Source organism: Bos mutus, chromosome 10, assembly GCF_027580195.1.
Source record: "Bos mutus isolate GX-2022 chromosome 10, NWIPB_WYAK_1.1, whole genome shotgun sequence".
Taxonomy (NCBI): Eukaryota; Metazoa; Chordata; class Mammalia; order Artiodactyla; family Bovidae; genus Bos; species Bos mutus.
The window spans coordinates 48,578,029-48,604,088 of NC_091626.1; the positions used below are offsets into that span (position 1 = coordinate 48,578,029).

The following is a 26,060-nucleotide window of genomic DNA, read 5'->3' on the forward strand; positions in this document are numbered from 1 at the left end:
AGCAACCTAGATGTCCATCAGCAGAGGAATGGATAAGAAAGCAGTGGTACATATACACAATGGAGTATTACTCAGCCATTAAAAAGAATACATTTGAATCAGCTCTAATGAGGTGGATGAAACTGGAGCCTATTATACAGAGTGAAGTAAGTCAGAAAGAAAAACACCAATATTATAGAGAAAACACCATGTTATAGAGAAAAGTTTAAGGTAGAAAAGGTATCTGTGATTACAAGATTAATATTTAAGAGCCAGTTTCAAAATAATGCACACCATAGTTCCATCTGGGGATATGTGGATAAATATACATTAACGTATTAATAGAGGTCACTGATTGGAGCCCTCTAAACTAGACAACATGGCAGACTGGAGCAGTTATCTCTGGATTGTCCAATTACAGTTACTTCTATTTTCTTAATTTTATTTATAAAAAATTGCTTATTTTATACATATGCGTTCATATATACATAGAAATTATTTTTAAAAAGTGAAACTGAACTTACCAAAACCTCACAACAGTAGATTCTGTTGGAAACTTGTCCTTGTCAAAACTGGTTAATCTAATGTTTACATTATTAAGGTAATACCAGTGACTAGGTATAAATAAATCACTTTATTTGTAAAAGAAAAAATGACAACAATAATTCTAGACTCTTAAATAAGCTCTGGAAATATGAAACTATTGCCCCAGAGGGCATAACTAATGACCTACAGGTGCAAACTACACTGAGACAGATTTCAGCTCATTGTGAGACTGAACATTGCAATGAATGTGTCCAAAAAGGGAACAGACTGCACCAAGAAATAACTGCCTATCAAAGTAGGTTAACCAACTGTCACACATAGGATTAGAAGGAGAATATTAGATATACTCTAATCCAGCCTTTCCTCTCTAACAAGTCTGAAATAAAACAGTAGTAATAAACCAAATACACTTCCACTGAAGGAAAAACTACACAATAACATCACTGACTAACAAGGTTTAAGATAAGATTAATACTCTCAGGTCACAATAATGTATTTCTTAACACTAGAATACTATTAAAACTGTTTTGCTAGACAAATTACTCAACCAAAAACCAAATGTTTCTTGCCATAGTGAACCTAAATTATTTCTAACCATATGATCTTAGTTTTAATTGTTGGTGTAATCATACAATGGAATACTACTTTACAAGGAAAAACTGAATAACAAAATATTGATACACGCAACCACATGGAAATATGTCAAAAACCTTACACTTAGTGAAAGAAGACACAAGAATACATGCTGCATGGTTTCATTTATGTTAATTTCAAAAATAGGTAAATCAACCAAATAGAAATCAGAAGGTGGTTGTGTACAATGCAGGGAAAATGAAAAAAGGGGGCACAAGGAACTTCCTGGAGTGATAGAAATATTGTTTCTTGCTTTTTGAAAATTATAAATATACATAAAATTGTCATAAAAAAGCTCAAGGAGAACACTCAAGATCTATGTGGTTTTTGCTTATAAATCATATCTCCTTGAAATTAAAATGAATGCTTAAAAAAATCATATTTGCTTTGTATCTCCTGAAGAACTCAATACTTACCAAGTGATTTCTTCTTACTGCAGAACATTATTGCACTTGATTATTTTTCACCAGGCCTCACAGCTGGCCTATATAAGAAAACGAGATATGTACAAAACATTAGTATTTGAGAAACACTTGTTAACCAAAAATTCCCATCATTCAACTTTCTTCCTAGTCAAATCTAGATGACTAGGAAGTCATTAAGAGAACAAATAACAGACTCCATTTATGAGACTTAAATCTAACCAGACAGACACAGAAAACAAACTTATGGTTACCAAATTGGAAAGGGGGAAGGGATAAATTTGGAGTTTGCAATCAAAATATACACATTACTATATATAAAATATATAACCAACAAAGATCTGCTGTATAGTACATGGAACTATGTACAATGTCTTGTAATAACCTATAATGGAAAATAATTTTAAAAAGAATGTATATATGTGTGTGTGTATATATACATACATATATATACTGAATGTGTATATATGTGTGTATATATACATACATATATATACAAATGTGTATATATGTGTGTATATATGTATATGCATGTATATATGTATATACATACATATATACACACACATATATGTACATATATAGAAAGAGAGAGAGAGAGAGACCCAAGTCAATTTGTTGTACACCTGAAACAAACACACCATTGTAAATCAATTCTATTCCAAAGAAAAATTTTAAGACAGACAATTCTATATAAAAATTACCTATTTGTATTATAGCAGATATATGGAACTTAAAGTAAGAACAAGCATGAAATTCAATTTGGGATTAAAATGGAGCCAAATTTTCTAATATATCCAAAACCCTGTAAATTTGAAAATTACAAAGGTGATGCTCCAACACCTGCCTTTTATTTAAGTGCCAAGTGTGATTCCTTCCAGAGTCACCCAAGTCCAGGAAGTGCAGATGGTCCCATATAGAATTAAATGAAGGAGGAACATGCCTAGACAGACAGTAATCAAATTGACAAAAACTAAGGACAGAGAAAACATTAAAAGCAAGAAAGGAAAAGCAACAAATAATAAACAAGGGAATCCCCATAAGACTATCACTTGATTTTTTAGCAGAAACTGTACAAGCCAGAAGGGAGTGACTTGATATATTAAAAGCAAAGAAAGGGAAAAACCTAAAACCAAGAATACTTTGCTCAGCATGACTCTCATTCAGAATTAATGGAGAAATCAAAAGCTTTATAGACAAACAAAAGCTAAAAGAATTCAGCACCATCAAACAAGTGTTACCACAAATGCTAAAGCAATTCTTTAAGCATAAAAGAAAAGGCCACAATTAGAAACAAGAAAATTACAAAATGGTAAAGCTCACTAATAAATGTAAACATATAGTAAAAGTAGGAAATCATCTACACACAAATATGATGTCAAAACAGTAATTGTGAGCAGAGGAAAGTACAAATGCAGGATACTTGAAATGCATTTTAAATTAAGAAACTAGCAACTTAAAACAATCATGTATACATATAGACTGCTACATCAAAACCTCATGGTAACCATAAACAAAAAATCTATAATAGATAAACACACAGAAAAGAAAAAGGATCCAAACACAACACTAAAGATAGTTATCAAATCACAAGAGAACTAAACAAAAGAGAAAAGGAATTTAAAAAGTCCTACAAAATCAAACAACTTTAAAATGGCAATAAGAACATACATATCAATAATTATCTCAAATGTAAATAGATTAAATGCTCCAACCAAAAGACATAGGCTGGCTGAATTAATACAAAAACAAGATCCATATATATGTTGTCTGTAAGAGACCCACTTCAGATCTAGAGACACATACAGACTCAAAGTGAGGGGATAGAAAACTGTATTCTATGCAAATGGAAATCAAAGGAAAGCTAGAGTAGCAGTACTCCTATCAGACAATATAGACATTAAAATAAAGACTGTTATAAGACACAAAAAGGACATTACATAATAGTCAAGGGATCAATAGAAGAAGATATAACAATTATATATGCACCCAACACAGGAGCACCTCAATATATTCAGCAAATGTTAACAGACATAAAAGGAAAATTGACAGTAGCACCTTGGTGGAGGACTTTAGCATTCCACTTAAATCAATAGAAACATCATCCAGACAGAAAATCAATAAGGAAACACAGGCTTTAAAAGACACATTAGAACAGATAGATCTAATTGACATTTATAGAGCATTCCATCCAAAATCAGAAAAATGTATCTTCTTTTCAAGTGCATATGGAACATTCTCCAGAACAGATCACATCCTGGACAACAAAGGAAGTCTTGGTAAATTTAAGAAAACTGAAGTCATCAGATCAGATCAGATCAGTCACCCAGTCGTGTCCGACTCTTTGCGACCCCATGAATTGCAGCACACCAGGCCTCCCTGTCCATCACCAACTCCCGGAGTTCACTCAGACTCACGTCCATCAAGTCAGTGATGCCATCCAGCCATCTCATCCTCTGTCGTCCCCTTATCCTCCTGCCCCCAATCCCTCCCAGCATCAGAGTCTTTTCCAATGAGTCAACTCTTCGCATGAGGTGGCCAAAGTACTGGAGTTTCAGCTTTAGCATCATTCATTTCAAAGAAATTCCAGGGCTGATCTCCTTCAGAATGGACTGGTTGGATCTCCTTGCAGTCCAAGGGACTCTCAAGAGTCTTCTCCAACACCACAGTTCAAAAGCATCAATTCTTCGGTGCTCAGCCTTCTTCACAGTCCAACTCTCGCATCCATACATGACCACAGGACAAACCATAGCCTTGACTAGACGAACCTTTGTTGGCAAAGTAATGTCTCTGCTTTTGAATATGCTATCTAGGTTGGTCATAACTTTCCTTCCAAGGAGTAAGCATCTCTTAATTTCATGGCTGCAGTCACCATCTGTAGTGATTTTGGAGCCCAGAAAAATAAAGTCTGACACTGTTTCCACTGTTTGCCCATCTATTTCCCATGAAGTGATGGGACCGGATGCCATGATCTTCATTTTCTGGATGTTGAGCTTTAAGCCAACTTTTTCACTCTCCACTTTCACTTTCATCAAGAGGCTTTTGAGTTCCTCTTCACTTTCTGCCATAAGGGTGGTGTCATCTGCATATCTGAGGTTATTGATATTTCTCCCGGCAATCTTGATTCCAGCTTGTGTTTCTTCCAGTCCAGCATTTCTCATGATGTACTCTGCATATAAGTTAAATAAACATGGTGACAATATACAGCCTTGACGAACTCCTTTTCCTATTTGGAACCAGTCTGTTGTTCCATGTCTAATTCTAACTGTTTCTTCCTGACCTGCGTACAAATTTCTCAAGAGGCAGATCAGGTGGTCTGGTATTCCCATCTCTTTCAGAATTTTCCACAGTTTATTGTGATCCACAGAGTCAAAGGCTTTGGCATAGTCAATAAAGCAGAAATAGATGCTTTTCTGGAACTCTCTTGCTTTTTCCATGATCCAGCGGATGTTGGCAATTTGATCTCTGGTTCCTCTGCCTTTTCTAAAACTAGCTTGAACATCTGGAAGTTCACAGTTCACATATTGCTGAAGCCTGGCTTGGAGAATTTTGAGCATTACTTTACTAGCGTGTGAGATGAGTGCAATTGTGCGGTAGTTTGAGCATTCTTTGGCATTGCCTTTCTTTGGGATTGGAATGAAAACTAACCTTTTCCAGTTCTGTGGTCACTGCTGAGTTTTCCAAATTTGCTGGCATATTGAGTGCCGCACTTTCACAGCATCATCTTTCAGGATTTGGAATAGCTCAACTGGAATTCCATCACCGCCACTAGCTTTGTTCATAGTGATGCTTTCTAAGGCCCACTTGACTTCACATTCCAGGATGTCTGGCTCTAGGTCAGTGATCACACCATCGTGATTAAAAAGACAAATGAAAAGCTGCTCAACATTGCTAACTATAAGAGAAATGCCAATGAAAATTACAATGAGGTATCACCTCACACTAGTCAAAATAGCCATCATCAAAAAGTCTATAAATAATAAATGCTAGAGAGGGTATGGAGAAAAAGGAACCCTCTCCACTATGGAGAACAATATAGAGGTTCATCTAAGAGCTAAAAATAGAGCTACCCTATGATCCTGCAATCCAACTCCTGGGCATAATTCAAAAAGATACATGCACCCCAATGTTCACTGCAGCACTATTTACAATAGTCAAGACATGAAAGCAAACCAAATGTCCATTGACAGATGAATGAATAAAGATGTGATGTGCATGTGTGTGTGTATGGAATATTACTCAGCCATAAGAAAGAATGAAATAATGCCCATATGCAGCAACATGGATGTACCTAAAGAGTACCACGTACTAAGTAAAGTAAGCCAAAGACAAAAATCATACAAACATTATTTCCACATAGAATCTAAAATTTTAAAAGACACAAATGATCTTATTTCCAAAAAGAAAGAGACTCACAAAGAGAGCAAACAAACTTATGATTGCCAAATGGGAGAGGGGGTAGTGAAACGGATATATTAGGAGGTGGGGTTAACAGACACACATGCTCAGTTGTGTCCAACTCTCTGCGACCCTGTGGACCAGGCTCCTCAGTCCATGGGATTCTCCAGGCAAGAATATTGGAGTGGAGTGCCATTTTCTTCTCCAAGATATACACACTCTGTATAAAACAGGTAGCCGACAAGAACCTACTGTATAGCACAAGGAACTATACTCAATATTATGTAATAACCTATCAGGGGAAAGAATCTGAAAAAGTATGTGTGTGTGGTGTACATATATGTGTGTGTGTGTGTATATGTGTTGCTGCTGCTAAGTCACTTTAGTTGTGTCCGACTCTGTGTGACCCCATAGACGGCAGCCCACCAGGCTCCACCATCCCTGGGATTCTCCAGGCAAGAACACTGGAGTGGGTTGCCATTGCCTTCTCCAATGTATATGTGCTACATAATATATAAAAGTATATGTATGAAGTAAGCAAGAAAAACATAAGAAAAATGGGACTACATCAAACTAAAATACTTGCACAGTGAAGGAAACTATCAACAAAACAAAAAGGCCACCTACTGCATTTGGGAAGATATTTGCAAATGATACATCTGATAAGGAGTTAACATCCAAAATATACAAAGAACTTATGGACTCTGTGGGAGAGGGAGAGGGTGGGAAGATTTGGGAGAATGGCATTGAAATACGTATAATATCATGAATGAAACGAGTCGCCAGTCCAGGTTCGATGCACGATACTGGATGCTTGGGGCTGGTGCACTGGGACGACCCAGAGGGATGGTATGGGGAGGGAGGAGGGAGGAGGGTTAAGGATGGGGAACACATGTATACCTGTGGCGGATTCAATATTTGGCAAAACTAATACAATATTGTAAAGTTTAAAAATAAAATAAAATTTAAAAAAAAAGAACTCGTACAACTCAACATCAAAAAAAAAAACCCAACCCCACTAAAAAATGATCAGAAGACCCAAAGAGACATTTTTCCAAAAAATACATATGGATGGCAAATGGATACATAAGAAAGATGCTCAACATCACTAATCAGCAGAGTAATACAAAACTACAATGAGACGCACCCCAATGTTCATTGCAGCAACACTGACAATAGCCAAGACATAGGGAAATTACCTAAATGTTCACTGAAAAATGAATGGATAAAGAAGATGCACTGTGTGTGTGTGTGTGTGTGTATACACACACACATAATACATACAATGGAATACTACTCAGTCATAAAAAAGAATGTCATTTGCCACAACATGGATGGATCCAGAGAGTATCATACTAACTAAATTAGAAAGAGAAAGACAAATAACATAATACCATGTATATGTGGAATCTAAAATATGATACAAACGAACTTAGCTAAGAAACAGACTCACAGATATAAAAATCAAGCTTGTGGTTGCCAGTGGTGAAGGGAGTTGACGAGAGATGGATTGGGAATTTGAAGTCAGCAGAGCAAGCTATTATATACACAATAGATAAACAAGATCCTACAGTATGTGTGCCGGCTAAGCCACTTGTCATGTCCAACTCTCTGTGACCCCATGGACTGTAGCCTGCCAGGCTCCTCTGTCCACAGGATTGTCCAGGCAAGAATACTAGAGTGAGTTGCCATGCCCTCCTCCAGGGGATCTTCCCAACTCAGGGATCAAACCCACAATTCTTATGTCTCCTGCATTGGCAGGCATATAGAGAACTATACTCAATATCCTGTGATAAACCATAACAGAAAAGAATATAAGAAAGAATGTGTATATGTGTATATATATAAAACTGGACTTTGCTATACTGTAAAAATTACATTACAAATCAACTAAATTTTTTAAAAACTACAATGAGATACCACTTCACACATGTCAGATGGCTATTATCAAAATGATGACACATAGAAAGTGTTGGCAAGGATGCAGAGAAAAGAGTTTTCTTATGAACTTGCACTATGGAAAACAATATGGAGATTCCTCAAAAAAGTAAAAGTAGAACTACCATAAGATCCAGCAATTTCACTTTGGGGTATTTTTCCAAATAAAAATACTAACTCAAAAGGACATTAAGCACCCCCATGTTCATCACAGTAGTATTTACAATAGCCAAGATATGGAAGCAAATAGCCAAGATATGGAAGCAACCTAAGTACCCACTGATGAATGGATACAGGTGTGGTGTATATAAACAATTAAATACTGTTCAGCCATAAAAAAAAGAAATCTTGTCAGTTTTGATGACACAGATGGACCTGGAGGGCATTATGCTAAGTGAAAGAACAGAAAGACAAACACTGTATGGTTTCACTTATACGTGGAATCTAAAAAACAAAACAAATGGATAAATAAAACAAAACAGAAACACATATACAGAGAACAAACAGGTGGTTGCAGGGATGGGGAGACAGGGGGAAGGAGAACGAGTGAAATAGGGAGATTAAGAAGTGTAAACTTCCAGTGACTAAACAAATGAACCATGAGAATGAGATGCACTGTGTGGGGCACATAGTACTAATAACATAATATCTCTGCATGGTGACAGATGGTAACGAGACTTATCCTGGTGATCACTTTGTATAGAAATATTGAATCACTGTGTTGTGCACCAGGAACTACTATAGTGTTATAGGTTAATTACACCTCAAAAAACAAGTAACAAACTCATAGAAAAAGAGATCAGATTTGTTATTACCACAGACAAGGGGTGGGAAGGGGGAATTGGATGAAGGTGATTAAAACATACAAACTTCCAGTCAGAAGATAAGTACTAGGCATGTAAAGCGCAACCATGATCAATATAACAGTAGTGTATGTTACGTACAAAAGTCATTAAGAGGGTAAATCCTATGAGTTCTCATCACAACAAAAATAATTTATCTATATGAAATTATGAGTGTTCATTAAACTTATTTTGGTAATCATTTCACGATGTAGGTCCAGTCATGCTATACACCTTAAACTTACACAGCACTATACGTCCATTACTTCTCAATAAAATTGGAAGAAAAAATAAAATTATTTAGAAATAAATAGAGGGCAGAATAATATTATGTTTCATTTTTTCCCCTACATGTGGTCTCAATTTTTTCATATGGCAAACTCCATTAAGGATTTAGAACGAATAAATAAAGGGCAAACAACGTCAGCCCCGTAGACCATGGACATGAACTCAGACACCTCTGCAAACACATGACAGTAAGGAGAGCTTCTGAATTCATATTCCCTAGGTTAGCAAGAGAAATGACTTGTTTGTTTGTGCTCAAAGATGTGGTGTGGCAGGATGCATTAAACACCCACGAAAGAAGAAGCTGGTCACTCAACTAGAGACCAGAAAAGAGGAAGAGCAATGCTTATGGCTTAGCAGTTACAAGAAAGGAGGATGCAGAGGAATTTCATCAACACCTATTTCTCCACTATCAATTTCTAGAATCTAAAAAGCCTGAACCATTAGCATTTCTCCCTGTTGTGCACCTAGATTTATAAGTTCCCATTCACTACAGCCAGGAAAAGCCATAGCCTCAGCAGTGCTGAGGGAATAACACCCACCGCAAGGTGTCCCTGACATGTAGGGCCATTAACACTTTCTAAGACCCACTGCTTTTCCAGGAACAAGTCACTAATATTGATGAATCCAACATGAAGATGAGGTTACTACTGCTGGATGCTGTGAGAAGCCAAGAGAGGTCCTCCAATACGACCCATCAATAACTCTTCTGTTCCTCTTCCAATGGCTTCTACGAACTGCTACAAGGCTGCCTAAAACAATCCTCCCCTCCCCTCACTGTGCCCCAGCCCTAGGCAGCAGACGCCTCCAGGACAGGCCGGCTGACCAGTTACTGCTTTCCCCTGCATTCCTTCATTAATAGGTTTCCCTGTTCCAGCCCTGACCACCCATAGACTTGGGTCCTCACTGAAGCCAGAGTGATATTGATAAAAGTTAAACAGCATTATGTCACACACCTACTTAAAACCTTTTAATCACCTCCTATTGGCCTTAAAAAAATAAAAAGATCAAATTCCACGTGATTCCGTGGCCCCTCTGCAACCTGGACCCTGCTAGTCTTTCTACTCTGATTTCTCATCACTCTCCTTACAGTCCCCATTCCTCCTCACACCCTCTCATGTCTATACTACAGAAATACTCAACTCAGCTTTTTCCATTTGAGGGCCATGATTCATGTTCTTTCCTCTGTCAGTCATAATCTAATACCCATGGTCAATCCTTACACCTGACTAATTTGTACCTATCTTTTCAATATCAACTCAAACTGCACTCCTAGCACTTATAGGAGTTCTCCCCTGGCTCCCCAAATCAGAGATAAGACCACTTCCTATGTGCTCCCATAGAATCAAGAACTTATCATCTCAGAGCCCCTATAATTTTAGAATTTATTTGCCTATCACATTAGCTGTTTTTCCCTTAGTCTACAAACTCCAGTGGGGCAGAGAACTGATCTGTCTGGACCATAGTTGTATCTTCCGTATTAAATGCATGACTGGCATGCAGCAGTGCTCAATAAATGTCTGCTAAATGAAAGAATGAATTTCTCAGTTTCTATGAGGAATGAAGTAAGAGCTTCCTGATACTAAAGGCATTTTCCTTTTAGCAACTCTCTCTTCCTAGACCCCAACTCCAAGTTCAAGACAGTTTTAGATTCTCCCAAACTGGGAACTTTGTGGCTTTCTTGGCCACTCTCTCTCTGGCTGGTTTCTATTCTCCTGTGTAACCCCACCTCCAACCTAGGAAGAACCTCAAAGAATGAGAAGTGTTTGGTTAGCAATAGGAAGAGTGTTGCAGGCAAACTGAATAGCATGAGAAAGGAGAAGGAAATTTGCAAATCTCTGGGAGGAGAAGGGCAAGAGGAAGCACCCTGACTCTAAAAGAAGATGCACAAAAAGGATTTTTTTTTTTTTTTTTTTTTGAGGAAAAGACTTTCTGTGAGAAAAACATGGACAAAAGTAGGTTTTTATCCATGAGGAGCTATTTTTGTTCCAACAAAATTTCACAACAGATACAAAATGTGGACATAGGAAAGGATGAATGGATTCAGTGACAATGACACCTCGATCTGATGGCCCCATCTGGCCAATGGGTTTTAAGGCTCATCAGAAAGTTCTAAGTCAACTTGTTAGGGCTTGAAAACTCTCTGGAGACTAAGTTAACATATTCTGTTTTCACGAGCTCAGAGTCCCTCGAGCAGGTAAAAGGAAGAACAGTTCTTTAAGCAGGATGGCAAAAGGGACTCTCCACCCTGACAGGTGCCAATGAGAATGCAGGCTAGAAGAAATTTAATCTCTCAGGAAGTTATTAGGAGTACTGGCCACTGGCCAACATTTTCTTCCTTTCTCCTTCTTGGTTTGCTAGATTGCTTTGAGGGATTAGCACTAACAGATAGCCAGTACACAGGATGAACTTAATATATATTTGTGCAATACAAAGGTAACTAAAGAGAAAATATCCATGTAACCCCTTCCATCTCTTATTTTAGACCTTCCTACAAGCACTTTTCATTTTAAAATCCCCAGACAATTAAGCATAAAGCAAAACCATATCCTTTCTAAAATTACCTTTAAGCCTTACAATTATTTCAATGCTTTTAATTTCTCTAATAACACCTTCCAAAATATCTTTAAAACTTTTTATTTTTAATATAATGAATCTTTTTTAATTTAGTCATTTTTGCCTTTGTAGAAAATATGCTCTATTTCATATTTAATGCAGAGTGATAATATAATCACTGTTGTATGAATTAAACACTTCTCTGAGGTTTGTGAAAATTGTTCCTTATTAATGATCTTATCCAAGTGTTTTTACCCTCTAAAACATGTGGTTATAACAAAAATTAAGATTTCAAGTCCACGTTTCCTCCAATCTAATCTTTTCTTTATAATAACAGCAACCCAGATAGATCTAATGGGAGTATTCATAGTAATATATCAGATCCTAGTGTAAATTTGAGGAAGTAAAATTTAGTTCTTTTATTGTCTTATATTTATCAATTCACCAAAATACCCCAGCTGACACTCACTGATGTTAGAGAAAAGAAAAAGCCATCTTCTACTGAACTTTCAGATCAGTGAGAGTCTAAGGAAATAGACTGAAAAAAAAAAAAAAAAAGTGATAAAGAAGGATTTGCTAAAATAAAATATAGTTTAGGATTTTGAAATTCAACCATTTACAAGTGCTAGAGCAAACATTATTTACATAAAAACATTGTTCCTTTTTTGAAATCACCCAAAGCAGAAGAAGTGGAAGAAGGTAAGTCGCTGAATAGGTTTTATCTTACCCTTGCCTTCATCTCGTGCAAGGGGTTAAGATGGTGGTTTTCATGTGTCAAAGTCTTGCTGGATTTTTATAAGAAAGACAGGTCTGGGGAAAGTAGGAAGAGAGAGAAATGTAACCCAAATAATAGCTAGGCACTTTACCTATATTAATTCATTTATGTGAGTACTCTTTTGGAAAAGATTGAGAGTGATGCTTGCATGAAGAATTTGATTTCTTTTTTTTTTTAATTTCAAGTTCAGGTTTTGAATCTTGGTCAGAAAATTTAATTCTTCTAATAGAAAAAAAATGGCAAAGTCAAAAGAAAATTCCAGTTTGTTTAGGGAAAATAAGAAGTTGATTTCAGATACCTTGAGATTAAGGGCCATAAAAAGACATCCAAGTTGGAAATGCTACTCAAGCAGCTGTCTGCATAAGGGGGCGTACGGGTCATATTATGATTCCTCACAGAGGTCCTTACTTTACAATTAAAATGGGTACACTAGGGTACAGGTGACTCAACACTTTAAGCAAAGGATTAAAATGGAGTTTCTCTTTAAAGATCGGAGGCCATTCAACAATCAGGTTATTATAGTTAATTCCCCTTGCTCCAATTCCACAATCACCAAGCAACCTGCTGATAATAACTTGCTTTCCCACAGAAGTCTGCCTACAGGGAAAGAATACACTAGCCATGCATGCTGAAGTGAACATTCTGGTCCTCCTGACAGTTACATTGTACATTTTCAATTAATAAATTGTGGTTCATCTGTCTAGATCATCTGTCTCCTGAGCTATATTACTCTGCCCCAGAAATGTAGATCTGTTTTTGGTATGCTGTTGACTTATGGTCTAAAGTATACAGGACAAATGACCCACCCTGGCCATAATGAACTCACCAACAGGCCACCAAGGGCAGGGCCAGCTGATCTGCTCAAGGGGCAGCAGGATGTGGTAGCTGCAAGCTTGTCTTTTGGAGTCAAAGAAACTGACCTTGGATTCCTGCTTTTTCCACCAGCATTACAGAATCCAGGGCAGGTAAGCTGTCTAAGCCTCAGAACATACCTGGACAGGTCAATGGGAAAAGGAAGCTCATTATATAGCTATCTTGAAGGCAGTCCTCTGAACTTCCTCTGTCAAAATGTCTAAATAAACATTAGGATAAAATGAGGACAGTAAGTGTAACTCCTGTAAGACATTCTGCAGCAAAGGAGGTAACTGCAACTGGGTAATGAGGCTTTAAAGAGAAGATGTATTTACAGTGGGGATCCAGGGCCATAGCGATAGATTGAGGGAATAAAACCAGTGGGAAGAGAGAATGAAAATATGAGGAAAGGGGATAGCAAGACAAAGGAATCAGAGGAGACTGGAAAAGAAAGGGGAAAGGAAGGGGTGGAGCAGTTGGAGAAGGGACAGGAGGAGCAGCTGAAGCCAGGAGAGTAGGGCAAGCAGATTCCTGGCCGCTCTCCTTTCTCGCCAGAGTGCTGCCAGGGAGCACCCTCAGCCTGGCTTCATCTCAGGGTCAAGGGAGGAACAGGGGTGTGCCTGAGGAGGATCCTCTACATCCTTTGAGCAGTGCATCCTCTCCAGTTGTCAGGACTCAGCAACAAGACCCCAGAGAGCTTCAAGGAGCCCGACTCAGCCCTCACCCCTGTGAGGTCTCTAGCCCCCCCACCCGTCTGTTCTCCTGTCTCCATTCTGTTCTTGCCTCCCTCTCTCCCCAGCTCTGCCTCCTCTTCCTCTTGGGAGGCATGTCCTGAACAGGAGACACTTTCTGGAGAGCAGACCCCAATCCGAGCTCAGCCACTTTCTATCTAGCGTCACTTTGACCAGGTCACTTACCCTTCCTAAGACTCACTCTCCGAATCTGTAAAAAAGAAGAAATAATGCCTTCCTCCCAGGGCTGTAGCGAGAATATACAGCTCACTCCATAAAAATGTGATCCCTCCCCCTCCTTCCTTCCTCCCCATCTGTCTTCTCTCCTCCTACTCCCTCCCCTTTTCTCTGCTTTCACTCTCTCAGTTTCCTTTCCCTGTTTCCTTCTCTTTCATTTTCTCACTAAGCCACTTGCCTTCTAACCCAACCCACCTCCTTTCTAAAGACTAATCCACCAAGAGAGAGGGGAGGGCTGAGGCTTAGGTGAGCGGGAGAACCCCTCTGCTTGAGCAATGCTGCTGCTGCTGCTAAGTCGCTTCAGTCGTGTCCAACTCTGTGCAACCCCATAGACGGCAGCCCACAAGGCTCCCCTGTCCCTGGGATTCTCCAGGCAAGAACACTGGAGTGGGTTGCCATTTCCTTCTCCAATGCATGAAAGGGAAAAGTGAAAGTGAAGTCGCTGAGTCTTGTCCAACTCTTAGCGACCCCATGGACTGCGGCCCACCAGGCTCCTCCGTCCATGAGATTTTCCAGGCAAGAGTACTGGAGTGGGGTGCCATTGCCTTCTCCAACTTGAGCAATAGTGGGGGCCTAAGGATGGGAAGTGGGATGGCAGGATTAGGGAGTTAGCCCCTTCTTTCCTCCTCTGCTGTCCACCTTCTCTGGTCCTGCCCCTGCCCCTATTCTCCCTCTGGCCCTAGGTTCCCAGAAGCTCAAAAGCAAAGCTTCAGCGAGTCCTCCCACCTCTGGACATGGTAGCCTTGCAATCATATATGCTGGCAACACTGCCTATCAGCCCAAGAATATTCCCCCTGCTCTGGGCCTCTAAGGGATGGGGTCAGGGAGGGAACACATCTCTGAGACTCCAGGGAAGGGATATTTTTGGTCCAAAAGGGAAATCTCAGCCTTGGGAGGTTAGAACAACGATGGATAAAGTAAAGAATAAGCCCAGGCCTCAGTCCTACATGTGTGCAGCTTTGACTATGAAGTGAGAGTAGGAGGTATAGATAATGTTCTCATCATATTTGGTGTCAGTGACAACTGCCAGCACCCATAGTGCTTGCAGAGCAAAGATACTGGGAAAAAATAAAAGCAAAAAAATTTAAGCCAGTCTGTGTATGTGTTTGTCAAAGTGATGGTTAGCACAGCCAAATGTATAAACTGCCCACCAATTATATCTAATTACCATGCCTCAACAATAAAGTATTTTATTTCCCATATAATATATATCAGATTGATGGTGTTGTGAGTTATTATGTCGACACTGAAGTCTGTTTATATTCTGTTAGGCGTGCAGCTGTTACCCAGCCACAGAATACTAAAGTGGTGGGAACCCTGCTTCCTTTTTCCTCTTGTTTATGTCCTGCTTATTTTCCAACAGTTTCCTTTTCTCTTTCCTTTCTCATCCTTTCCTCATCTGCTCTCACTGCCTCTCTTGTGCATTTTCAAAACCTTTTCCTCATCCTGCCCTTTCTCTATCAAACATGCCTCCCCCGGCTTCTTCTTTCCCCTTCTTCTTTCCCCTTCTCCATTAGCCTAGAGCCAGAGGACCAGGTTTGATCCTGTTAGTTCTCTCCTTCCAGCAAGTTCCCCTCCATTCTAAGCCCTGGTTTTCTCATCTGTAAACAGAGACAATCAGCTAACTCATGGGATCATTTAACAAACTGAGGTCATGCCTGTAAAAAAAAAAAAAAAAATTAGCACAGTGCCTCTTGATACAAAGTTAAACACTCAAGAAAGGAAAGCTATTACTTTAATTTTTCTTAAATATATCCTTAACTCTATATATGTAGAAAACCTCCTATCAAATTTGAGAGTATCTCTACTGACATTCAGTCATCCAACACTTATCAGACACCTGTTCTACATCAAACTTGGGCTGGGTAGAGGGAGGCAAGGATCATTTCTTCAAAAGCCAGGAGTCTGGGGTAGATGAGATCATAAACATAGAAAGTTCAATATTGCAGGTCTATGTCAGAAGAAGGGACTGAGAACCATGGAGACAGAGGAAAGGGAGTCACCAAGCCTGCTTTGCAGAGTCAGCTATGATCTCACACAGTCAGCTATGATCTCACACATGGTAATTCCCAGTCAAGTCCTGAGTTTGCTCAATAAAACAAGGTAAGTACAGGCAAAAAGAACAGCAAGTGGAAAGATCAAGTATTGTGAAAGGGAGCAGTGACAGTCATGGAACCAGATTACAGGGAGCATGGAGGAGTGTGGTGTGAGGGGGCTGGCAAGATAGGTAAGAGATGGAGTCTGAAAGAAGTCATCATTGTCAGCATCATCACTCCCATCTACTAAGTACCTAGCCTCATGCTAAGCACTTGTTAAATGTAACCTCTCATTTAATCCTCACCAAAATATTATGGGCAGGAACTGTTGTTCTCCCATTTGATAGATGAACTGACACAGGACATTGTTACAGTCAAGATCCTGATAGATCCTCAGGTATTGGGGAGGCAAAAGTGTTCTCTCTGCAGAAAGGTATGCTTAGAATCTAGGCTCCTTTGTTCACTGTCATTGCTTCCTCATGTCCCTCTGTGTGAGTGCAAGCTGACAGAGTTTTTAGGAAGGTTTTACTCTCACAGCCAAGAACAGGAATGGCAAGAGATGGGGGATAATGACAACAGGCAATGGAGTTGGATTCTAGAAATGTGTCTGCAGTTGAAGTTGACAAATGTTAAAAATGGTCCATATGCTGGGGCACAAAACAAGAAAGAATCTGGGATGACTTCTGAGCTTTTGGCTCAGGACAAGAGAGGATAACTAATGAAAATGACAACAGAGCAGTGAAAGGAGAAGGTAGGGGAGCAGGAGCAGGAACTGAGGTGCGGCAATAGTTAAGTTCACTTTGAGCACACTAGGCTTGAAACGCCTCTTGATCACTGAAAATATCCTCAGCACAAAAGAGAAGAGACCGATTTGTAGACTTGGAATCATCAACATATAAGGAAGCACTGAAGTCATGGGGGATGAATGATCTCATTCAGAAAGAAGAACGAAGAGAAGTGAGGAGAGGCCAGCGGGTGAGGATGAGTCAGGGAGAAGACGAGGACAAGGTCCTAGGGAACACCCAACATCAAAAGAAGGTTCTGAGAAAGATACACGGAAACAAAATGCTGTAGTTTTCCTCCTACACCCTCTTCTTCAGGGCATCCAGCACAGAGGCTGGTGCAGGGTAGGCAGGTGCTCAGCAAACTAACACTGAGTGAAGAAGGGGAGAAAAGAAAAAGGAAGCCTCAAATTAAGGAAGGACTGTTTCCAAAAATACAATGATTAATACTTAGTGTTTATATTTAACATTTAATTAGAATATTATTTGTCAATATTGCCAAGAAGTAAGACTTGAGGCATGCGCTACAAACATGGAGCATTTTGAGGTTACGGTATTTTCCTTGACATCTCTTGAGAAATCCTGAAAGCAAATACTAGCATCTGATTCCTATACATGCTCTGTAACCATCTAGTATACATACATTAAGAAGTTTTATTTCAAGGACAGTAACAGTTTCTTATTTGAAACAATAGGTTAAGTTTCTTTTTCCTACTAAATGAAAATTTCTAATGTATCATGTAAGAAAAAAATAAAATCCTTCTGAGCATAAAAAAATCCTCCAACAACACAAAAAGATCACTTGGCTCCTCATTTTTAAAAGATGCATCATGATGATGAAACAATATAAAAACACCAGACAGACAAATATAGGTCTCAAAATCCCTCTGAATTTACATTCCGCTGTAAAGGCAGGCAGGGAACGACACAGGTAAGGTGGCTGGTCTCGAACCCTATCTCCTCACCTCCTTTATGATAAGTTTTCAGCTTCTATTTAATGTTTCTCACTCATCTCTTTTTTCTTCAAAACAGCTCATTGTTAACTAAGAAAATGAGACTCCCTCATGTCTATCAACAAAACAACTAGAAGAATCCATTTCTCTGTTCAGAGAAATCTCAGTACTAGAAACGTATCTACCCCTTATGCCTTAGAGGGAGACTTTAGTGACAAACTGTTTATGTCCAAAGGAAGAATTGATCATAAAATGAACAATATCTTGAGTAGGTGCATCAGTTATGAGCCCTCTGGGGGGAAAAAAAAAATCTAAAACCAACTGTGGTCAAAGGAAGTGACAAGTATCCAGAAACCAAGAAAAAATGCTGCACTGACGCTTCTCCACTAGCCATGTAATAGATGATGCTAACAGAATCAACATTTGAACTTCAAAGGAAAAAAAGAAAATGTCCTATTTTCCAAATCCAACTAACCTCCCCCCAAAATTATTCTTTAATGAGAGGAGAATAATGACTGTTTGCTAAACTTCAACACACAGAAAATAAAAACAAAAGAGTAACCCAGAGAAGAGAAACAAAAAGCACCAAAGGAGGCAGAGCTAACTCTCTCTTGGTCCCAGCAACCCTTCAGCGCTCCCCAGACTCACCTCAGCCTGGACCTAAGCCTCTCCCCACAAAAGGGAGATTTCCCAGCAATGCAGCAAGATCAAACAGGTACCCATTCCGTGACCATATCAGTGAGAACAATGAGAAAAGCCAGGCTATTCTGAAAGCTCTAGTAATTACATAGAAAACAAACTGGGTCTCTAGGGGACATTCTTGAAAATCTGAGATCAACTCCCGGAAAAACACTCTTGGCCGCTTACCACTACCGGAAGCTGCTCGAGGGTAGATCAGAAGTAGCATCTCATCAGAAAAGGAGGAAGGAGTTGCAGGGAAGCAGCCTCACTACCAGTGAAGCACAGAGGGAGCAAAAAACGGTCCTTGGCAACATACCAAAAGCCCAGAAGAGTTTCTCCTGGAAGAGTTGCCTGTTACTACTCCCAGGGCAGAACTGGTTAATCTTGGAAAAACAAAAGGGAGCTCCCTAGAGGCTGGCTTCCCCAGGATTGCTTCTTCTGTATGAATCAAGAGTTCAGAAGAACAGAAGCAGATAAGGAAAGGGGTCACCATGGCTTCGAATTATCAAACTTTTATCAACCCTCAACTGAGGGAGATAAGTAAATATCTTTGGAGTTAGTTCCTACCTGTTTTTGCCAGAGTTGAAGGAATTAGCAATGTCAGTTTTTTAAAAAAATCATTAGAAGGGAACTTAACTCTCTTATGGATGAAAGCTAAGCACATTCAAGCAACATGTAACATGCAGAGCAAGGACTTCTTTTTCCCCCAACATCCTTAATCTCAGCTCAGAGGAAGCAAACCATTAACCCTAAGGATGCTGAAGAACAAATGCACATGGAAACAGATTTAAACTTCTTAGTTTAGAATTGCTTAGAGAAGGTTCTGGTTGTTGTGCTTTTTTTTCTTAAGAGTGTTCTGGTTTTTAACATGGGATTAGATAAAAACAAAATATTTTGGTCCATGTCTATTTTGAAAGGATTAGGGCTACTTTTCAATATATCTAAAGCCATTGATGGGGTTTCCAGAAGTTACAACAGATTTGCAGTTAAGGACTGAAGCCAAATATATTTTAATCATATCTCTCTAACCAGAGCAAGTTGATCCCCTGTGTCAACTCTCTTCTCAAACAACATGACACTGAGCCCTCAACTTTCCACTGAAAGCCAGATCAGAGAGAAGGGAGGGCCTTTCCATGCCAGGGCTCCACAGTCACAAAGAAAGGAGAGATTTCTTGAATCAACGGAAACAGAATAAAAACCACAATCAGAGAAAACTAACCAAACTGATCACATGGACCAAAGAATTGTCTAACTCAATGAAACTAAAAGACATGCCATGTAGGGCAACCCAAGATGCACAGGTCATGGTGGAGAGTTCTGACAAAACGTGGTCCACTGGAGGAGGGAATGGCAAACCACTTCAATATCTTGCCTTGAGAACCCCATGAACAGTATGAAAAGGCAAAAAGATATAACATGGAAAGACGAACTTCCCAGGTCAGTAGGTGCCCAATATGCTACTGAAGAAACAACTCCAGAAAGAATGGAGAGATGAACCAAAAGCAAAAATAACACCCAGCTATGGAAGTAAAGTCCAATGCTGTAAAGAACAGTACTTCATAGGAACCTGGAATGTTAGGTTCATGAATCAAGGTAGATTGGAAGTGGTCAAATAAGAAATGGCAAGAGTGAACATCGACATTTTAGGAATCAGTGAACTAAAATGGACTGGCATGGGCGAATTTAACTCAGAGACCATTATATCTACTACTGTGGGCAAGAATCCCTTAGAAGAAATGGAGTAGCCATCATAGTCAACAAAAGAGTCCAAAATGCAGTACTTGGGTGCAATCTCAAAAATGACAGAATGATCTCTGTTCATTTCCAACACAAACCATTCAATATCACAGTATTCCAAGTCTATGCCCCAACAACTAAGCCTGAAGAAACTGAAGTTGAATGGTTCTATGAAGACCTACACGACCTTCTAGAACTAACACCCCAAAAATATGTCCTTTTCATCACAGGGGACTGGAATGCAAAAGTAGGAAATCCAGACATATCTCAAGTAACAGACAAGTTTGGCCTTGGAGTACAAAATGAAACAGGGCAAGGCTAATAGAGTTTTGCCAAGAGAACGCACTGGTCACAGCAAACACCCTCTTCCAACAACACAAGAGAAGACTCTACACATGGACATCACCAGATGGTCAACACTGAAATCAGATTAATTATATTCTTTGCAGTCGAAGATGGAGAAGCTCTATACAGTCAGCAAAAACAAGACCGGGAGCTGACTGTGCCTCAAAGCATGAGCTCCTTATTGCTAAATTCAGACTTAAATTGAAGAAAGCAGGGAAAACCACTAGGACATTTAGGTATGACCTAAATCAAATCCCTTACATTTATATGGTGGAAGTGACCAATAGATTCAAGCAATTAGATGTGCATGAGTGCGTGAAGAACTATGAACAGAGGTTCATGACACTGTACAGGAGGCGATGATCAAGACCATCCCCATGAAAAAGAAATGCAAAAAGGCAAAATGGTTGTCTATAGGAGGCCTTACAAATAGCTGAGAAAAGAAGAGAAGTAAAAGGCAAAGGAGAAAAGGAAAGATATACTCATTTGAATGCAGAGTTCCAAAGAATAGCAAGGAAGAGAAAAGAAAGAATTCCTCAGTGATCAGTGCAAAGAAATAGCGGAAAATAACAGAATGGGAAATACTAGAGATCGCTTCAAGAAAATTAGGGATAGCAAGGGAACATTTTATGCAAAGATGGGTACAATCATGGACAGAAACAGTATGGACCTAACAGAAGCAAAAGATATTAAGAAGAGGTGGCAAGAATACACGGAAGAACTATACAAAAAAGATCTTAATGACATGGATAACCACGATGGTGTGATCACTCACCTAGAGCCAGATATCCTGCCGTCTAGAGTCAAATAGGCCTTAGGAAGAATCACTACAAACATAGTGGAGGTGACAGAATTCCAGTTGAGCTATTTCAAATCCTAAAAGATGATGTTATGAAAGTGCTGCACTCAATATGCCAGAAAATTTGGACAACTCAACAGTGGCCACAGGACTGGAAAAAGTCAGTTTTCATTCCAATCCTAAAGAAAGGTAATGCCAAAGAATGTTTAAACTACCACACAATTGCATTCATCTCACACGTTAGCAAAGTAATGCTCAAAATTCTCCATGCCAGGCTCCAATAGTACGTGAACCAAGAATTTCCACATGTTCAAGCTGTATTTAAAAAACATCCACTGGATCATCGAAAAAGCAAGAGAGTTCCAGAAAAACATATGCTTTATTGACTATGCCAAAGCCTTTGACTGTGTGGATCACAACAAACTGTGGAAAATTCTTAAAGAGGTGGGAATACCAGATCATCTTACCTGCCTCCTGAGAAACGTGTATGCAGGTCAAGAAGCAACAGTAAGAATTGTATATGGAACAGACTGGTTCCAAATCAGGAAAGGAGTACATCAAGGCTGTATACTGTCACCCTGCTTGTTTAAATTATACGCTGAGTACATCATGTGAAATGTCAAGCTGGATGAAGCACAAGCTGGAATCAAGATTGCCAGGAGAAATATCAATAACCTCAGATATGCAGATGAACCACCCTTATGGCAGAAAACGAAGAGGAACTGAAGAGCCTCCTGATAAAAGTGAAAGAGGAGAATGAAAAAGCTGGCTTCAAACTCAACATTCCAAAAATGAAGATCATGGCATTTGGTCCCAGCACTTCATGGCAAATAGATGGGGAACAGTGACAGACTTTATTTTCTTGGGCTCCAGAATCACTGCAGATAGTGACTGCAGCCATGAAATTAAAAGACACTTGCTCCTTGGAAAAGCTATGACCAACATAGACAGCATACTAAAAAGCAGAGACATTACTTTGCCAACAAAGGTCCATTTAGTCAAAGCTATGGTTTTTCCAGTAGTCATGTATGGATGTGAGATTTGGATCATAAAGAAAGCTGAATGCCAAAGAATTGATGCTTTTGAATTGCAGTGTGGGAGAAGACACTCGAGAGTCTGTTGGACTTCAAGAAGGTAAAACCAGTCCATCCTAAAGGAATCAGTCCTGAATATTCACTGGAAGGACTGATGCTAAAGCTGAAACTCCAATACTTTGGCCACCTGATGTGAAGAGCTGACTCATTTGAAAAGACCCTGATGCTGGGAAAGATTGAAGGCAGGAGGAGAAGGGGACAACAGAGAATGAGATGGTTGGATGGCATCACCGACTCGATGGACATGAGTTTGAGCAAGCTTGGGGAGTTGGTGATGGATAGGGAGGCCTGGCATGCTGCAGTCCATGGGATCCATGCTGCAGTCCAGAGTTGGACATGACTGAGCAGCTGAACTGAATTTCTTGAATCAAGAGTGATGGCTCCCTTCCTTACATGAGAAAAAGGACCAAGAACAGTCTATATGAAGAAGCAATCATTTCTTTTAAATATTTATAATGAAAAACTCCTTTGAATTAAAAAAAAATTTAAGTATAACCTCTATACCATTTTTTACCTGTCATATTGACAACTATTACAAGTCTGGTAGTTACCTTTGTTGAAGGATATTTAAGGAAATCTACACCTTCTCCTACATTGTTAATGGAGATAAAAATTGATAAAATATTTTAAAGGGAAATTAATGCCTGTCAAATATAGAAATGTGTATGTTTCCCTCTCTCAGGAATTTACCTTATAAGATGATCACAAATATGTGCAAACATACTATAAAAATGTTACAGTGCTGTGATGGCAAAAAATCTAAAAATGGCTTAAGTATAGGAAACTGGCTAAGTAAGCAGAGGTTCAGTTCAGTTCAGTCGCTCAGTCGTGTCTGACTCTTTGCGACACCATGAATGGCAGCACACCAGGCCTCCCCGTCCATCACCAACTCCCAGAGTCCACCCAAAACCCATGTCCATTGAGTTGGTGATGGCATCCAACCATCTCATCCTCTGTCGTCCCCTTCTCCTCCTGCCCTCAATCTTTCCCAGCATCGGGGTCTTTTTAAATGAGTCAGCTTTTCACATCAGGTGGCCAAAGTATTGGAGTTTCAGCTTCAACATCAGTCCTTCCAATGAACACCCAGGACTGATCTCCTTTAGGATGGAATGGTTGGACTTTCTTGCAGTCCAAGGGACTCTCAAGAGTCTTCTCCAACACCACAGTTCAAAAGCATCAATTCTTCAGCACTCAGCTTTCTTTATAGCCCAACTCTCACATCCATACATGACCACTGGAAAAACCATAGCCTTGACTAGACAGACCTTTGTTGACAAAGTAATGTCTCTGCTTTTTAATATGCTGTCTAGGTTGGTCATAACTTTCCTTTCAAGGAGTAAGAGTCTTTTAATTTCATGGCTGCAATCACCATCTGCAGTGATTTTGGAGCCCAGAAAAATAAAGTCAGCCACTGTGTCCACTGTTTCCCCCTCTGTTTGCCATGAAGTGATGGGACCAGATGCCATGATCTTAGTTTTCTGAATGTTGAGCTTTAAGCCAACTTTTACATTCATAGAAAGGAGTACTACACAGCCATCAGGAGGGGGTCGAACTGGAGTGAAGAATCAGATGGTCTGGGTTCAGATCTGGCTCCATTAGTGACTCTGAGAAAGTTCTCAAACCTCTCTGGGCCTCAGCTTCTCCTCCATAAAAAAGTGATAATTATAGTATTTACAATAGAGGATTGTTGTGAATAAGACAGTGCTTGGAGCATAGTCAGTTCAGTTCAGTCGCTCAGTCATGTCCGACTCTTTATGACCCCATGAATCGCAGCACACCAGGCCTCCCTATCCATCACCAACGTCCGGAGTTCACTCAGACTCACGTCCATCGAGTCAGTGATGCCATCCAGCCATCTCATCCTCTGTCGTCCCCTTCTCCTCCTGCCCCCAATCCCTCCCAGCATCAGAGTCTTTTCCAACGAGTCAACTCTTTGCATGAGGTGGCCAAAGTACTGGAGTTTCGGCTTTAGCATCATTCCTTCCAAAGAAATCCCAGGGCTGATCTCCTTCAGAATGGACTGGTTGGAATCTCCACACTGTTCTCCATAGTGGCTGTACTAGTTTGCATTCCCACCAACAGTGTAAGAGGGTTCCCTTTTCTCCACACCCTCTCCAGCATTTATTATTTGTAGACTTTTGGATGCAGCCATTCTGACTGGTGTGAAATGGTACCTCATAGTGGTTTTGATTTGCATTTCTCTGATAATGAGTGATGTTGAGCATCTTTTCATGTGTTTGTTAGCCATCTGTATGTCTTTTTTGGAGAAATGTCTATTTAGTTCTTTGGCCCATTTTTTGATTGGGTCGTTTATTTTTCTGGAGTTGAGCTGTAGGAGTTGCTTGTATATTTTTGAGATTAGTTGTTTGTCGGTTGCTTCATTTGCTATTATTTTCTCCCATTCTGAAGGCTGTCTTTTCACCTTGCTAATAGTTTCCTTTGATGTGCAGAAGCTTTTAAGGTTAATTAGGTCCCATTTGTTTATTTTTGCTTTTATTTCCAATATTCTGGGAGGTGGGTCATAGAGGATCCTGCTGTGATGAGAACTGCCTTATGATCCAGCAACCCCACTGCTGGGCATACACACTGAGGAAACCAGAAGGGAAGAGACACGTGTACCCCAATGTTCATCGCAGCACTGTTTATAATAGCCAAGACATGGAAGCAACCTAGATGTCCATCAGCAGATGAATGGATAAGAAAGCTGTGGTACATATACACAATGGAGTATTACTCAGCCATTAAAAAGAATACATTTGAATCAGTTCTAATGAGGTGGATGAAACTGGAGCCTATTATACAGAAGTCCCCAGAAGGAAAAACATAAATACAGTATACTGCACATATATGGAATTTAGAAAGATGGTAACAATAACCCGGTTCTGAGACAGCAAAAGAGACACTGATGTATAGAACAGTCTTATGGACTCTGTGGGAGAGGGAGAGGGTGGGAAGATTTGGGAGAATGGCAATGAAACATGTAAAATATCATGTAGGAAACGAGTTGCCAGTCCAGGTTCGATGCATGATGCTGGATGCTTGGGGCTGGTGCACTGGGACGGCCCAGAGGGATGGTATGGGGAGGGAGGAGGGGAGGAGAGGAGGGTTCGGGATGGGGAACACATGTATACCTGTGGCAGATTCATTTTGATATTTGGCAAAACTAATACAATTATGTAAAGTTTAAAAATAAAATAAAATTGGAAGAATAAAAAAAAAAAAAAAAAAAGAATGGACTGGTTGAATCTCCTTGCAGTCCAAGGGACTCTCAAGAGTCTTCTCCAACACCACAGTTCCAAAGCATCAATTCTTTGGCACTCAGCTTTCTTCACAGATGCTCAATAATTATTAGTTGTTATCAACAAAAGAAGTAGGCCTTTTCAGACTGACAGGGAAAGATGTCCAAGATGTACTGTCATGTGAAAAGAACAAGTTGCAA

General features: G+C 39.7%; 1 protein-coding gene across 4 annotated transcripts in view; it reads right to left on the minus strand.

The window, feature by feature from the left end:
* ATP8B4 (ATPase phospholipid transporting 8B4 (putative)) overlaps window positions 1-18,770 on the minus strand; it is a 283,123-nt gene extending 264,353 nt beyond the window's left edge. For 2 of the 4 annotated variants that reach the window (XM_070377881.1, XM_070377878.1), the window contains exons 1-3: window positions 14,144-14,224; window positions 13,201-13,366; window positions 1,575-1,642 (exon numbers count right to left, since the gene is read on the minus strand). In XM_070377881.1, the coding sequence (XP_070233982.1) occupies window positions 1,575-1,602 (28 nt within the window). In that variant the 5' untranslated portion in view covers window positions 1,603-1,642; window positions 13,201-13,366; window positions 14,144-14,224. Of the gene's footprint in view, window positions 1-1,574; window positions 1,643-13,200; window positions 13,367-14,143; window positions 14,229-18,613 lie in introns of those variants that run through there. The other 2 variants (XM_070377880.1, XM_070377879.1) reach the window with 2 other exon arrangements.
* Window positions 18,771-26,060: the final 7,290 nt, after the last annotated feature.